This window comes from Ambystoma mexicanum, chromosome 9 (assembly GCF_040938575.1).
Source record: "Ambystoma mexicanum isolate Mex_15411 chromosome 9, UKY_AmexF1_1, whole genome shotgun sequence".
In the NCBI taxonomy this organism is placed as follows: Eukaryota; Metazoa; Chordata; class Amphibia; order Caudata; family Ambystomatidae; genus Ambystoma; species Ambystoma mexicanum.
In genome coordinates, this window is record NC_090931.1 from 329,987,603 (window position 1) to 330,005,271 (window position 17,669).

The window sequence follows — 17,669 nt, forward strand, 5'->3', positions numbered from 1 at the left end:
CCTTTGACTTTTTCTGAATGCACTTTAGGAACTTACTACAAGTTTCAAAATGCAGTGTTGTTCTTTATACCCACTTTCCCAGTGCTTTGCTCTCTTGGGTATTGTCCCCCAATGCCTCTCCTCTCTCTTGTGTTCTTCACCTTCTTCTTCCCAACACTTGCTTCTGGTGTCCGTCCACAAACCCTTGCTCTTGTCTTTATTTGGTTGCTTGTCTATGCTTACCCTACCAGGGGAATGGTGTTTGGTCTCTTGTCTCTGCTCACCCTCCCATGGTATGGTATGGTGCCCTGCTCAACCACCAGGGATATTCTACTGAGCTCAGCCTCCAGGGATATGGTGTCCTGCTCGCCCTCCCATGGATATGGTGCTCTGCTCACCTTTCTCTGCTAACCTTAACACACTCTCTCTGCCCACTTCAAGTGGGTACTCTCACGCCCCCCTCCTGCGCCAATCCACCCTCACCACTACTCCCACTACCACCTTGCACTCCCTCCACACCCCTCTAACCATGCACTCTCTTTCTCACTTTCACTCAGTAATTCCACCTACACTTTCTCTCCCCCTCTCTCTCTATACTTCTTTCTCTCATGTTATACACCCCCGCCCTCTCCACACTTCATACAGCTGGCACCACTCTCTATCACAATCAGTACCCCACCTGTACTCTGCTCCATCACTACCACCAACTCTTCAGCACTCCACTCCACCGTACCTCCTTCACCTGGTCTCTCGGTACACCTCCACACCTCCTGACTTCACCCCTGCAACCCACACTCTGTCTACTTTTATACTGTGGTCCTGCTGTTTCAGCCTCCCACCCCCATTCCATTGGTTACCTGACTCTAATGGCCAGTCAGGGCCTCCCTTTTCCCAAAGAGTTGGGTTACATAGCTGAGAGGCTTTAAAAAACAACTTTAGCACCTCTCCATTTTCAGTCTCCGTTAGCAAGGTTGCAGCAAGGTGTTCAGGCTGCTCATTTTCCAGGTGGGTGAAAGTGCACAGTAAGTGCAGTCAGCAGCGGAGGCTGTCCCGTTTGGTTGTCTTTGATTCGGCTGCTTACCTGGTCAATTTCTTCTTCGGAGCTGAGACAACCTCCCATACCTTTACTAGCTTGTTCCTTTAAAAGACTGCAAGACTGCACCTACACAAATGTGCACAGTACATGCAGTCTGCAGCGGAGCTCTCCCATTTGTGTTGCGTTTGACTCGGCTGCTTACCTGGACAATTTCTTCTTCAGAGCTGAGGCTGCCTCCCATACCATTACTAGCTTGTTCCTTTAAAAGACTGCACCTGCGCGAAAGTGGGGTAGTGGAAAGGATTTTGCATCTCATCAGCGACCAAGCACACTGCGGTGAGCAGTTATTTTATTTCTTTTTGCTCTTTCATATTATGACAATATGTATAATTTGCGGAGTAAGTCTGTGCCAGATGTACAGTCATTGAACGGCCATGTCGTAGTAAGCGAAACTCAGTCTGCACCCACGCCGGATCTAGATGCCATGACGGCAGACGTTTTTCTCAAAGAGTTGGACGTCTTTCTGGCTCCAGCTGTCGTGACTAATAACTTATTGATACCGACTGAAACTCCTGAATCTCCTGTAGCCTCCGGGATGAAGCTTTGCAATAACAAGTCATTGATTACCTTGGCGTCTTTGAGCTCAGTGGATCTGGTCAGAGAGCTTCCTTTGGTTGATCCCCCAACCTCTGTGGTGCAGTTGAAGCAACGTACCCTGGCTAGTTCCCCTCAAGCTCACACACCCTGCCTCCCTGCTGTGGCTCATGTAACCATGCTCAATAATGGTAATTTAGGGGCACAAACATCGAGTCCAAACCGTTCAAAGAGAGACTTGGAAGCAAAAACAAGGCTACTTTGGTCGTTAATCAAAGTAAAATCATTGACTTTTTCCCAGCACCCTCTACTGGCACGGAGTATATGCTCCACGCCTAGGTGTAGAACAGGGTCACAGAATGTAAATAATGATCTCAACACCTTGTCACTGTGTGCCGAAAATTAACAAGGGGGGTCCTGGGAGTCCCTCTGCCAGACATTGGTCCTGGTTAGAGAGAGTTACCCAGAGTCTTTAGCTATCTTTCACAGAGAAGAAATATCCCAAACATATCAGTCTTTGTCCTGCCCTGGGGCAGTCCAGCACCGAAATGCTAGGCAATTCTCCTCTGAACAAGAGTACCAACAGCATTCCCAGACACGTGTTTCGGTCTGGTTGGACCTCATCAGTAGGGAGGAGCTGTGCCTCTCTAAGAATAGTGAGCAAGGGGTCCACGTCTGGATTCCCCTAGTAACTTAGGGTGAGACCCAAAGTTACTTAAATATGCAAATTAACAAGGGGGGTCCTGGGAGTCCCTCTACCAGACATTAGTCCTGGTTGGAGAGACTTACCCAGAGTCTTTAGCTCACTATCTTTCACAGAGAAGAAATATCCCAAAAATATCAGTCTTTGTCCTGTCCTGGGGCAGACCAGCACCGAAATGCTAGGCATTTCTCCTCTGAACAAGAGTACCAACAGCATCCCCAGACACGTGTTTCGGTCTGGTTGGACCTCATCAGTAGGGAGGAGCTGTGCCTCTCTAAGAATAGTGAGCAAGGTGTCCACGTCTGGATTCCCCTAGTAATTTAGGGTGAGACCCAAAGTTACTTAAATATGCAAATTAACAAGGGGGGTCCTGGGAGTCCCTCTGCCAGACATTAGTCCTGGTTAGAGAGACTTACCCAGAGTCTTTAGCTCACTATCTTTCACAGAGAAGAAATATCCCAAACATATCAGTCTTTGTCCTGCCCTGGGGCAGTCCAGCACCGAAATGCTAGGCAATTCTCCTCTGAACAAGAGTACCAACAGCATCCCCAGACACGTGTTTCGGTCTGGTTGGACCTCATCAGTAGGGAGGAGCTGTGCCTCTCTAAGAATAGTGAGCAAGGGATTCCCCTAGTACCTTAGGGTGAGACCCAAAGTTACTTAAATATGCAAATTAACAAGGGGGGTCCTGGGAGTCCCTCTGCCAGATGTTAGTCCTGGTTAGAGAGACTTAGTTACTTAAATATGCAAATTAACAAGGTGGGTCCTGGGAGTCCCTCTGCCAGACATTAGTCCTGGTTAGAGAGACTTAGTTACTTAAATATGCAAATTAACAAGGGGGGTCCTAGGAGTCCCTCTGCCAGACATTAGTCCTAGTTAGAGAGACTTAGTTACTTAAATATGCAAATTAACAAGGGGGGTCCTGGGAGTCCCTTTGCCAGACATTAGTGTTCAGGCTGCTCTTTTTCCAGGTGGGTGAAAGTGCACAGTAAGTGCAGTCAGCAGCGGAGGCTGTCCCGTTTGGTTGTCTTTGATTCGGCTGCTTACCTGGACAATTTCTTCTTCGGAGCTGAGGCCACCTCCCATACCTTTACTGGCTTGTTCCTTTAAAAGACTGCAAGACTGCACCTACACATATGTGCACAGTAAATGCAGTCTGCAGCGGAGCTCTCCCATTTGGTTGCGTTTGACTCGGCTGCTTACCTGGACAATTTCTTCTTCGGAGCTGAGGCTGCCTCCCATACCATTACTAGCTTGTTCCTTTAAAAGACTGCACTTGCGCGAAAGTGGGGTAGTGGAGAGGATTTTCCATCTCATCAGCGACCAACCACACTGCGGTGAGCAGTTATTTTATTTCTTTTTGCTCTTTCATATTATTACAATATGTATAATTTGCGGAGTAAGTCTGTGCCAGATGTACAGTCATTGAACGGCCATGTCGTAGTAAGCGAACCTCATTCTGCACGCACGCCGGATCTAGATGCCATGACGGCAGACGTTTTTCTCAAAGAGTTGGACGTCTTTCTGGCTCCAGCTGTCGTGACTAATAACTTATTGATACCGACTGAAACTCATGAATCTCCTGTAGCCTCCGGGATGAAGCTTTGCAATAACAAGTCCTTGATTACCTTGGCGTCTTTGAGCTCAGTGGATCTGGTCAGGGAGCTTCCTTTGGTTGATCCCTCCCACCTCTGTGGTGCAGTCGAAGCAACGTACCCTGGCTAGTTCCCCTCAAGCTCACACACCCTGCCTCCCTGCTGTGGCTCATGTAACCATGCTCAATAATGGTAATTTAGGGGCACAAACATTGAGTCCAAACAGTTCAAAGAGAGACTTGGAAGCAAAAATAAGGCTACTTTGGTCGTTAATCAAAGTAAAATCATTGACTTTTTCCCAGCACCCTCTACTGGCACGGAGTCTATGCTCCACGCCTAGGTGTAGAACAGGGTCACAGAATGTAAATAATGATCTCAAGACCTTGTCACTGTGTGCCGAAAGCAATTACATTGCTGATGATCGTATTTTTGCGGCTGAATCTCCAGTGAACTACCAGGTTGTTTGGGAGGGGTGCTGTAGGAGTGCAGCGCCTGCGAATTGCATTTCTCCAACTATGAATATGATTTCTGATAGCTCCTCCTCCAACTAAATGCTTTAATTTTTCACCGAACATCTAACCTCACATAATTCAACAAGAGATTCGCCCGAATTGCTACAGGATTCACTGAGGGTAAATCAAACCTTGCATCATACTTTGAGGGAACGGGGCGACAAGGTGGAATCAGCATCTGTTGGAATCTTAGCAACAACCTCATTGCCTTGTTCACTTATAACATTTGAACTGGTTGCACATGCAATATAGCTAAGTGAGATCAAATTGAAACTGGAGGGAATCGAAGTGCTGCTACAGCAATCTAAATATTCCAATCAACCGTCTACCAGAGTTGGTTCAGTTCTACTAACGGACCCAGTAGGAGGCCTCTGGGTCCCAAAGTCCCCTAAACCTGGGTGTGTCCCTCCGATAGTCAAAGCTGTTTCGGCTCCGGTGGAAGTGACTGGAAAACAAATTGCACCGAACCTTGCAGAGCCAGCTTGGCTTTTCTCATACAAATGAAGAAAGGTCAAAAGATTGGGAGCCCTAAGAACATTGATACCGATCCATCGCAAGACACAACCGGGCCTGTTTGTGATCAAAATGATGCTCCTGTCAGTGTTTTGACTCCTAATGATATACTTACTCTATCGAGTGATCTGCTCTCAAATTGGTGCTGTGTGCAGATGGCGCTGGTTCCATTGAGTGCCATCCGGGGTGTCAAAAACGAGTAGTGGCAGTCCAAACTATGGACCCCAACAATGTGGAGGTGCCTCTGATAGTCTCTACCATGCTGGGCAAACCTACTGGAACTTTAACGGGTTTACATTCGTTTGCGGTTCCCCCAACAGCAACCGCTGTGTTACCCACGTCAGATGCTTCCTTTTTATGTGACTCAAAACCATCGCACTCAGTGGTTATTAACAATGGTTTTATCTGCCCAACAGTATCACTGCTCTATCCTGCCAGTGTTCTGTCTCGAGACAGTTGTATGGTATTGACTCAGTCATTGAAACAAAATTGTGGAACATCGAGCCTGGGTAACATTCCCATACAGTCTTCTACTGCTTATTGGTTTTCCAAGAGTCCATAATCTATCACTGGCAAAACGTATGATTTGTTTTTAAATCAACCCGCTCGTTATATATATTTTTATTGGAGCCGGGTATTAGAACCGACGAATCAGTGATTTTAAGTAGGAGGAATGTTTTGTGCCTGCTTCACGAAATACCATGTGCCAGGCTGCTTGCCACCAAAGACATTGAAAGAGTTTTTTATTGACAAGGTTCGGACTGATTTGGTCCAACTAACAAGTCCATCTACAATAGTGGCCAAAATGCTTATTGCAGAAATAGAACGATCTATGGGATACGACTTAGTACCGTTCGCAAAGAACAGTGCGTATAAAGCGTTGACATTAAGTGGGGAGGACAAATTTGCGAAAATGGGGGACTCTTTAACCAAGAAACAAAATCAATGATTAGAATTGGTTGCCGGGAACTCTTGCTAATGTATTTAGGAAGATGGGGAAAGAGGTACTAGTCTTTAGCCCGTCATTGATGTTAGGTCACCTTAAAACGCTGGTCTGGAACTCCAGGGAACATAATTGTCTTTTCCATAATGAAGCGATTAGACAATCTTTACTCTAAAATATCATGGTTATGTTGCAAGAAACTTGGCTTACGTCCAAGGTACATATAGATGGATATAACATTGCGCAGCAGATGCTGCTCCCTGTAATGGTGGCCATCACATGGGGGGCTTACTCCTAATGGTTTAGAATGGCGCAGCAAAATTGGTGGAAATGATCTCGAACGAGATCTATGGTTTTTTAGCAGTGAAAGTGATGCTAAAAAATAATGATTATGTTAACCCTCTTTATTTAATTGACATTTATTGGAATTCCCTATGTGGAGCAGGAGGTGTTTTTAACGCAAGTATCTGACCTTTGTGAACGCATCATGGTCAATATGGCAGAGCTAAATATATTTTGGGCTGGAGGCCTGATCGCCAACTGTTTGATAGATCAGGAGTGGAACACTGGAGACCCTACTAATCGAGGCAGGCATAGGGCGAAGGTTCAGGGAAAAGGGTGGTGTGAACTGTTTAAGACCTGGAATTTAAGGATGGCTAATGGTAGCATAAAGGGGGAAGTCCCGTGCAAGCCCACCTGGATAGGGAGTAACTCCCCCTCATGCCTCGATTATCTTGCTCTATCCTCCTTCTTATTTGATCATTGTCTATCCTTTACAGTTATGGAGGAAAGAGCGAGTGATCATAACATGCTGAAAGCAATTTTTAACGAAGGAACATCGACTGTGTTACCAGTCTACCAGACAAACCTCAGTGTAAACAATAAGTGAAATAGGATTATGCACAAAATTGGTAATAAAATCAATTTTACTCATAGAGTTAGAGCCGTAATCGACTCTTCCAGGGTTGAGGAGAAATTCATTCGATTTTCTTTGGATAATTTTCCAAATTTTCCACAAAGTTGTGGTCAATCGTCTGGCAGTCAAGCTGGATATCCACAAAACAGAGACCAAAAAGAGGGTTATGAGATATACCATAAGACGACTTTGTCGCTTAAATTTGGCTGAGCCATTTTACAGGCAAACATGTCGGTTAATAAAGCAAGAGTAAAAAAACGGGCTCAAGCCATTTAAATACCAGCATAGATTTGAAGAGGGGGAGTACATGATTAAGTTAGTTACAATGAATTGTTTCCATAACCTTTGGGCCTTAATGAATAGTAGAAGTGTGCCTCAAGAAGGCCAGCAAGCAAATCCAGTACCAGAAGAAGCCTGGGCTATGCATATTAGGAACCTTTTAGCGATACCTCAAAATCAACCTCTCCGCCTTTGGTTAATTGTTCATGGCTGTCTTTTTTGGAGATTGAAGAGGTGGAATTATTAATTAGGAAAGCATCCCCTTTTGCGGCCCCGGGACCTAGCCGAATAATTAATACACTGTTGAAAAGTGACGTGGCATTGTGGACCACTATCTTATATGTGCTTTTCAGTAACAGAGTGGAGATTAGGATGTTCCCCAATAGCTCGAGTAAAACCACCATTATTCCTGTGTATAGAAAAAGTAATAATAGGTCAAATCCTTGTAGCTATTGACCTATTACCCTGCTGGACCCCGACAGCAATATTTTTGCTCCCATGGTACTTCGAAGACTGGAGGAGTGGGCCACATTAACTAATCGACTAAGCAAGAGGCAAACTGGTTTTAGAAAGGTAATGAATACCCTGACGAAGGGGTATCTCGTTACCTGCCACCATGAGAAAGTCTGTAGTGTTGAAGAAGCATCAATCTATATTGCTGCAATAGATTTCTCACAGGCGTTTGACACTATTAATAGAGTGCGCCTGTTGGATTAAAAAAATCCTGGAGCATACCTGATTATTTGCTTCCGATTCGTATCCAGATCCATGATAGATCTATGGTACAGGTGAGATTGAACGGGCAGGGATCGCTGTCGGAGCCCTACCTACTTTTAGGGGCCTTCGACTGGGATGAGTCTTGCCTCCCTGTCTCTTCAATCTTTCACTCTCCGATTTGTATATACATCTAAGATTAGAAGTTTGGTAATGAGTTGGCTGTCGTATGCAGATGGCGTCATCCTGCTGTATAGAACGCAAAAAGGCCTCTGGTGCCTGATTAACGCTATTGTCGTCTAAGCAAAAGAAAATGATTTGATTATAAATACAAAAAAAACGAACATTATTCGTTTGACAAAAGGCCACAGAAAACCATATGCTTTCATGTGGAGGATTAAAGGCGTTGTGGTTATGATATGATATGATAGGTTATTTATAACGCGCTTAATACCCAGAGGTTTCTAAGTGCTGACCCAGGAATCAAACCCATGCTGCTCCGTGTCGTCTTGCTTCCAAGGCGAGCACGTTGCTGTTGAGCTATCCTCCAGAGATAATGTCCAATGTCTGAAATTAAGTATTTATGGCTGATTATTGACTCATTCTAATAGGAAATTATTGTTCGAACGAATTAAGAGTAGGGCAATACAATGTGCAGCCTAATTAAAGTGAATCATGTAAGGAGCTCATGGTGGCAACAGTAAAGACAGACACAAGTGATCACAGTTCAAGCGTGCTTATTAAACTGTATAATGGGTGAAAAACACGCCTAATCTAACCCTAAACCTAAATTAAATGTGGGAGCAAGCTACGACCATCAAATAATAATAAGGCAGTCCTGGTAGCGTCTTGTCAAATAAAAAGGGCCTATACTAAAAAAAAACATTGTCAATCCTAAATTACAAAATAGTGTGGCGTAATGTTCACCAGAAAAGGAAGAAGTGTTCACAAAATGAAGTCAGCATGGTATGGCTGGGTCTGCCTTCCCCATGTTTTAGGCACGGGACAAGATGGGACTCCTGGGCACAGCACACTCCTGGTCCTCTCCAGCACGAGGTTCACAATTCCATTCAATGATACCAGAACCTTCAGGGTCCAAGTCTCTTTTCTACAAAGTCTTTTGCCTTAGAAGGCCTGCTAGACCAAATCAACAAACAAACCAAAGTTCCTTCTGTGATCTTGCACGTTGGGCGATTGCTCTTCACCCCTTGTATCTCCCTCTGCTGGGCTCAGATCCTTCCTGCAACGTGGGCCTCCCTCTGTCTGGTTCACTACGGCCTTTCACTCTGAGTATCAATACTATCACGATTCAGGATTTACTTCTCTTAGCTTTTCTCTTGGCATCCCCCGGTCGGGTTGACATAGCCATCTTTAACACAGTTCATGATTTGCTTCATCTCAACAGAAAGCATGGTTTTCCCTTCACCTAGCTTTCTCCCTGCAATGGGTCAGAGACTTTAGGTTGTACAAGTGATTTGACGTGACCCTTGTAGGACCATTCAGGCACCTCACGCCAGCCTTTCCTAGGGCCTTCTGGAACTTGCAGTTTCAACACAAACGTAAAAAGGGCCAGCCAGAGTCGTTCGACTGAGCACTCCTGCTGCACCTGACTACTCTGCAGCTGACCCTTCGCTGGGATTTTCCCAAAGGTTCAAACACACACAAGTTCTTTATACACAAGTTCCTTGCATTCATACAATGTTGCCGATAGCAAACCGAACTGTGTTGAGCCTAAGGTTGCAATCAGCTTTCTCTGACTCGCTGGCTGTGCTGAACCCATTGGCTTGTCTTGCTTCTGGAGTCAAGGACGGTACCACGGTAGCCAGCGTTCCTCCCCGCCTGTGCTATCAATGTGGGAGGACCCTGTGCACCGTTGACATCTGTTACTCCACATGTCAGCTGTAAATCCCGGTCTTATGTTTCCTTTTTCTGAGACTTGGCGGGTCCGGTTTTAAAAGGTCAACGGAACTTTCCTCCGTGTCGTTCTTTCAGCTTTTGCCGCATTTCTTCTCTGTTTGACCTGCCGTCCTGGAATAGCTGCTTCCTCATGTGGTTGGCCTTGCTTGTAGTTTGCTCTCGTGCTCTGCCTTTTATCCCTGTGGGGAAGTTAAAGGGCCATCAGGTGTGTTTGGTTATTGTCAATTGCCTGACTCCGCCTGACCCTTGTGTTGGGACATCGCAGGTAAATGGCTCTGGTGTTAGTCAGTTGTCTGCAACAGTGTAAGAAAGTGTTTGTGCACTAGTCTTACCATAAGAAATAACCCATTGGGGACCATAAAGTATTTGGTTAGGTTCCCCAATCCATACTGGAGGACACAATGCACCTTATTACACGGTAGGCGGTAAACCATGGTGCTATTAGCACCATGGTTGCCGCCGGTACTATACCGGTACCACCATGGAGGAAAGGGGAATTACCACCTCATTCCAAGGTTGGCGGGGCGGTAATTCCCCCTTTCTCCATGACCCTTCCCCATTCCCATTTTTGCCCCATAGGGCTTCCAAGACCTGCGCATTGCCACAGACCTATACTCCCGTCCCTAGGCAGAGAATTCCTCAACAGAGTAGGGAAAGTGATGCATTTTGATACATTTTCTTTTAAAATAAAATGACATATTTTGAAAGATCTTCAAAGAGTTGTCCGCCTTGCATTACTGACTCCTGACATAGTCCAGAGTCACGTTCTTCCATACACCCCCTTCTAACTCCCTAATAAGATGATAGCTAGTTAACTCTACAGGGGGGTGGGAAAAGGAACTAGCTATTTCCGAGATGCAGCATCAGTGTACATGGAGGCCTGGCCTGCATTTGCCCACTTGCTCCTGCCAAAATTCAAATTTAAGAACATTTGCTTCAGTCCCGTCCCGATAAAATGGAATCCCATAGGTATGTATAAAAGGGCAATATAGACTGAGTCCGGTGGTTACTACGATAGCTTTTCTTATGTTTTAAATGGCAAGATATTTATTGAAATACGTTCAGTAGTAAAGCAAAAGGGACAAACAGCGGACAGAGAATGCATTGAGAGAAGATTTGCTACATTTGCCCTGATTGAGGAAAATGGATTTCAATGTGCACAATGTTGTTGTGTGATTCTTGAATGTGTGATTATATTGCTGCTTCACATGTCTTACAACCTTTTGTCTTGTAGCTAAAGCCATAGGACTATCAGAGCCTGTTAAAGTGCCATACTCCAAGTTTCTAATGTATCCAGAAGACTTGTTTGTCCTGGGCCTGCCTCCAGGAGTTATATTTCGACGTCCCAACTGTTTTGGTATTGTAAAACTCAGAAGGATACTGGAATCTAGCAGTAAAATCCAATTTGTCATTAAAAGGTATGTTTCATATAAATCTTGCTCAAATGTCACCTTGCTTAGCGTTTATGATGATGGCAACTTCTTTGTTTCATACTTCTATCTTTTATTTCTTCCTAAGAACACACGTTTATGAAATTTTGAAGTGTTTTAATGTTTGATCTTTGCTTGTTGATAATAAAGGTATCTTCTTAACAAACAACCTTTAGAAAGAATAACAAGACCCAGAGATTTCCGAAATTACAAGAAATGACCGAATTTTAATGGCAGTTGTTACGCAGGCAGGAAGAAAAGTCAGACTTGAGATTACAGGATGCATCATTCGATCAGGAATTTTGACTGCCTATTGACAAGGGGCATTCTTATTGTGAACGTTGTGGCATCTGATAGAAGATTCCCATAGAACGAAAAGTGAATTAATTGGTTTTCCCAGGGGCTACCCTAATGAACGCAAACATGGCTGGATCTATAGTCTAATGTGTGATTGTTTTTTTCTGTAGTAAATCAAGTAGGGTTTTTAATTGTACTGTGGTACCTTTTAGACACAAACTGGGGCTTCCAATCCAGAATCATTCAGGGTATGAGTTTGCTTCAAAACAAACCAGCATACATGTTTATAACAAAGAACTGGTCGAGAAAAGACGAGAATACAGAAGAGCGCTAAGATCTGCCTACAAGGTGTCGAACAGAGACATGTCAGTGGACATCAAGGACATAAGAAAAAGATACAAGAACTGGGTGAGATTCCACAGGTATAAATTACATCAAGCTGTCGCCAAACAAATAACTAAAACCCTTGTTGCTAACAACAGCAGGAACTTCTGGACTCCAATACGGGGTGCAGACAAAACATTGGATAACCAAATCTTAAATAACATAAATCAAGACACCTGGGAGAAACATTTCACAAAAGTATTTCAGTCAGTGGTCAGCTACCAGGAGAAAGAACAGCAACAGTATGGACCCACCTAGATTAACCTAGACAAAGAAGAAGACATAATAGACGCCATCAGGAAATTAAAAAACTCGAGAGCTCCTGGCCCAGATGGCATTTCTAATGCAGAATTGAAAAGTCATCCTGACGAGTGGGCTAGCCTGATGAGCGCGATCTTCCGGCGATGCGCTGAAACTCGATCCATTCCACAATCATGGACCAAAGCCATAATCATTCCAATCTACAAAAAGGGTAATTTAACAAATCCTGAGAACTTTCGACCAATTGCTTTACTTGATGTAATGGGCAAGGTATACGCGTCACTACTTGTGAACAAATTTCAAACCCCGGCAGCTGGAGCTAAATGTAATGACCCCTATCAGGCGGGCTTTAAGAAAAATGCAGGAACAACCTGCAATATCCTAGCATGCAGCATACTAAAAGCCAAAACACGCCAGAACAAGCAACACCTGTTCATAGTATACATTGACTTCACTCAGGCTTTTGATCGAGTGGAGAGACAGGTACTCTGGAACAAATTAAAGGCCTGGGACTGTCCAGAGAACATACTAGCCCCTATTCAAGCATTACACCACAACACCTCTCTGAGAGTACGACTAAATCTTGAAGGCGCGCTATCAGACGAAATCCAAAGCGCATGAGGGGTCAAACAAGGGTGCCCGTTAGCATCAGCGTTGTTTCTCTCTTACATCGGTGACATCACAAGCATAGAAAAATCAACTAGGGCATTTCCACCAAAACTGGGTCCACTGCAGATCGGACATCTGTTGTACGCAGATGGCATGACAATATTTGATCAAACAGAAATTGGGCTACAACGAAAACTCAACGCTCTGCAAACATATGCCGTAGAGAATCATCTTGAAATTAACACGAGCAAAACGAAGGTCATGACCATCCAGAACTGTGGGATGAAACAAAAATCCAACTTTAAATGGTCTAGGTGAAGCCAACATTGAAACCGTTGCCAAGTTCAAATATCTAGGAGTGATTATGGATAGCTCAGAAAAAGAAATTGCCATGCAAGCAGAATTGTACTCAAAAACTAAAAAACTAGCTGCCCAAGCCAAAGTCATCGATGGCAAATTCGGAAAATTTTCCTTAGTACCCACGATAAACTTCTACAAAATGAAAGTGGTGCCCACAGTAACATACGGTGTAGAAGCAATGCCCACAATTCCAAAACAGCTATGGGCCAAGTTGGAAGCACTGTTTTGGCGTAAAGTATTACATCTACCGACATCAACACCAGGGGCAGCAATAAGACGAGAACTAAGTCTGCAATCATTAGAATGCTCCGTAACGTGCAATTTCGATGATGCTCTATAGAAAATGTAGAATGGCACATAGTAATGAGATCTTCAGACTGATAAGATGTGAAATGGATAGTAGGAATTGCAACATGCTAAAAAATTGGCAAAACGAAAATCAAATGGTGCTAAACAGCATCGCATCAAATGAAGAGGAACTTGTATCCAACCCGTGTAAAATCCTAAAAAGAATAAAAGATAACGACTGGGCCTCTACACTAGATGCTGCCGCAAAGCTAAAACTCACCAGCCACTTACCAAGCAATATGGTAAAAAGAAATGAGCTGCAAGCCTACGTAAAACAATGTCCAAGTAAACAGGCCCGTAATTTGATATTACGAGCACGTTTGAACGTTTATAAAACAAATGAGATCCTACACATTCAAGGCCAGGCGTTAACCTACAATTGCCTATTCTGCAAACATGATTCGCATCCACCAAAAGAAACATTAAGGCATCTGATTATGAATTGTTCAGCTACCAGTTCCATCAGGCAAAGATATCTAGCATGCATGGTAGGCATCGACATCTTGGCCGAAGAGGATACATGGTGGTATCGATTGATCGGAGGTGAAAAAACTGCATGGCAAATTGCAATGGCCAAAATGACTGAATATATTGAGAACAAGCTGCTAAACGTCAAAAGTGATCAATAAACAGTTAAACAGTTACATAAGCATCGCACCCAGCTGCACTGCGACTTATTACCGGGCTACATCAAAGCCTCGCAAATTTCTCGCCAAAAGACTTGTAGGAGCTTGACAAAAGCATCAATGAAATTTGTCTTGTTTCTTATCGACTGCCTGACAAACTGTTCTACAAAACGTATTGGAAAATCTTATTTTTTGATTAAACAATAAAAAAAACAAAAAAAAAATTCAGGGTATGTACACAACATTATCTTCTGTCTGAAATCATATAGTAGGTACATATACAGGTGATGGTACAATGGATTTTCTACAAATTAACTGGTGTTTTACCCACGCCACTTCTTCAACCCTCAACTCTTAGTGGGGTGGGGACCATCCCCACACTGTCTCCTCATCATGTGTTGTTCACCCCTCAATTTATATGGTGCTCTTTTAGTTCATAACTAGGTTTGCAATATCTAAAAATTCATACCTTCAGAAATGCTCACTGTGGGTTGGCTGGGAAATGGTGGCAGAATCACTTTACTTTCTGAGTAGTGTTGCCAATTGCCTTGCATATTGCATTCACGACTTAGGTTTATGAGATCTCTTTTTGCATTTTATTCCATGACCCTGTGGATAGAAATCTCGCTTTCTATCAATTATTTCTGACCAAAAAATCAAACATATCTCTCCAGTTGAACTCTTTCATAGGTCCTGAAAAACAGATTTACTGAGATGTAGTACTGACTTGTCCTTTATTAGAGTCCACTTAACAAAATATAACCATCAGACACAAATGAGGGGGCTCTTAAAACTGTAAAACATCACCTGAAACAAAGTAAAAAAGATGTTTTTGATTAATAAAACTATTGGTTTATTTAAATGTTTAACCTAGGGATATCTACACATTTGGATTGTCTATCCCTATGGAGAAAACCAGTCTCTGTGAATTCTACCTTATGCTTTCGCTACATTGGAAATGAGTAGTATAGGCAGAATACTGTGCTTCAACAATCTACCATCCACATTCTACTACTGCAAATCCAGTCCTTTACCATTTTGCTGAAAGCCAGTAAGGATTATACAGTGTCTTGCATTCCTCATGCACCATTGGGCTCAGAGCATGAAGGCATAGCCTTTATTTTAATGCCTTTCACAGGCAAGGATTCCAATGTTGTGTTTCCAGCTTCTGTAGTGCATCTTTGATAAATCCCCCTTCCTGTCTGGGAGAACTGGATGGGGTGTGTTAAGATGGGTTTCTAAAATCTGGCCTGGTGGACAGATTATAGATGGCCACTCTAGTTCTGGAGAACAGGGATACTCTGAAAAGTTAGCCAAACCCAATATAGGTAGCAATGGAGAGCAGTCAAAGCTATTCTCAGGAGAAAGTGAGTGGGGTCAGGGGTCCACAATGAGTCCGCACAGGGAAGCACTCGATAATTCAATTTAGACAGGTAAGTACAAACATACTCTTTTTATTATAGGCCCCAAAACACACACTATTAAATGAATTAAGCAGGTAGCAATATCACACAATACTCAATGATAAAACATATATACAATCACTTTTAGGTTTGTAGGAATGCATACATTAACTTAGTCAACACGAAATAAGGTACGTAATGATGCAGTAGAATGAAACCAATTCACAAGAATGATACCCTATCTTTATAGGTCCAATCTCTATGAAGTATGGGGCCTTGTGCCAAAAAGTCACAAAGCTTCATTTTAGGAGAGGGGACAGATGTAGGAAGAGTTCTTATTATGGTACTTCAGTAAAATTATTTCCCTATCTTTAGGTACAGCTTTTAGATCAAACGATCAAAAAGCGATGGAGTGGAATAAACGAAAGTTTATTCTAAGGTTTATTATAGGGGCAAGAGCGGTGGCTGATTCTTTGTGAGTACTCAACCCCCTGACTCCTATTTTTCCATTTTACTTAGTGGGCCGACTGGGGGTAGCTGGCTGTCGGTTTTCTCGCATTCTTTCCAGGTGCAGGATGTCCACAGGTTGCGGGTCCAAGGATTTCTCTGGTCGTCTGCTGGTTTGGGATGCAACCCCTGCGAAGAAGACAAGTAGGATTCAATGATGCAGGACTCTTCTGGACACCTCACAGGAGACAGGGAAGCGACTTTCACCGACAGCGATGATGGCAGACGTCTCTCCATTTGCAGTTGAAGAAGACCTTCCAGGACAGGATATCTTTATGCTGGGAAGCTGAAACTTGGCAGGAAGGTGACTTGTGCCACGATCAGGCACCACCGAAGTTCCAGGTGAAAATGCAGAGCGGTGACACTTCTGGCAAGGTAGTCCACTGGAGAGCTGGTCAGTTCACTGGATGGTCCAGAGATACTTCCGAAGACTCAGGATGACTGGATCCTCAAGAAGGCATCGGCACTGGTTAGTCCCACCAGTCCAAGGGTTGAAGCACCGCAGAGGGCCTCCGCAGATCAGGTAGTCAAGCAGGGCTTCACTGCACCAGATGCAGGAAGGATGCCAGACCTCTTAGGAAGTCATCCACGGATCTTCAGTGAGCTGCTCTTCTACACAGGATACTTGGTTTCAATACTGATCTGAAAAAAATGGCTGCAGCAGTCCTCTTCTTATCCTTAATCTTGTCTGGAAGCAAGTCCAAGTCCACCAATGTTAGGGATCTGCACCATTCAAACATCCACCAATGGTCAAATTAAGGACCACTGTGGCTTTCTCTCATGCCCCACACCTAGACTTTCAGGGACGATGAATGTGAAGTAGGACCAGACCATCACACCCACTTTCTGACCGGGCCATCAGGAGCCACCGAAAGCAGCAGCTTTCCAGGGTGAATGCATGCCCATATAAGGGAGTTCCTGACCTGTTAAGGCAGGAAGACGCGAAAACAACAATATGGTCAAAGGAAGCGGATAATATTCATGGCACGGCCATTTTAGGGCATTAGCTACGTTTAGTATCCAGATGCGATAAACGCAAATGTGCACACTAAATAGAATGCAAACATTGTAAAAATGTATCAGCATCCAACAGCTTTTCTTTAGGCACTTCTAAAAGTAACCAAACATCCCAATTGTAAAAGACTAGGGTGAAACAAGAGTATCCCCACTGCATTGCCATGTAAGATTCTGTGTGTATTGTTAAAAAGTTACCAAAAAGGTATACTGGTAAAAAAGAAAAAAGGGAAACATATCTTAAAAGTACTGACAGTCTGAAGGACTGATTAGTTTCCCCATGACAAAATAAACAAAAGGCCAGGGGAGTGAAGCTGAAGGTTTCACTTCACTGTAAAATGTTACGACAGGTTAAAAACTGAAACCAAAACGTTTGGGGTCCATACAATATGGAGGGACAGTTGTCTAAATGGAAATCTTTCCTAACAGGGTGGTACAATGGCCAGGTGCACCCGCCTGCAGCATAATGCTGGGCCCTGGTGCAGTATATGGGGGATCCCAAGGACCACACTTTCATGCCTCAGTCCTCTGGCAGAAGACTATTACACAACGTATGCCCATGCTGAACCTGCCCCTTTAAGGGTGCCCCACCATATTATGAAGCACAGCTGTTCCAATGCCTGCTGCATTAAGACCACATACTTTAATCAGCCAGATAGGAAATGGAAGAGTACCAGACTCACTGTAACTGCCGCAATGCCTGAAACGATTTGGGAGCATGCAGAGCAG

General features: G+C 43.9%; 1 protein-coding gene across 6 annotated transcripts in view; it reads left to right on the forward strand.

Annotated features, from left to right (window-relative positions):
* Positions 1-17,669, forward strand: part of GTF2IRD1 (GTF2I repeat domain containing 1) — a 1,038,761-nt gene that overhangs the window by 613,837 nt on the left and 407,255 nt on the right. For all 6 annotated transcript variants that reach the window (XR_011274579.1, XM_069614744.1, XM_069614746.1 and 3 more), the window contains one exon: positions 10,936-11,119. Coding sequence is in view for 5 of the 6 variants with exons in the window: in XM_069614744.1 (XP_069470845.1) it covers positions 10,936-11,119 (184 nt within the window). In the remaining variant the exon portion in view is untranslated. The remainder of the gene's footprint in view (positions 1-10,935; positions 11,120-17,669) is intronic.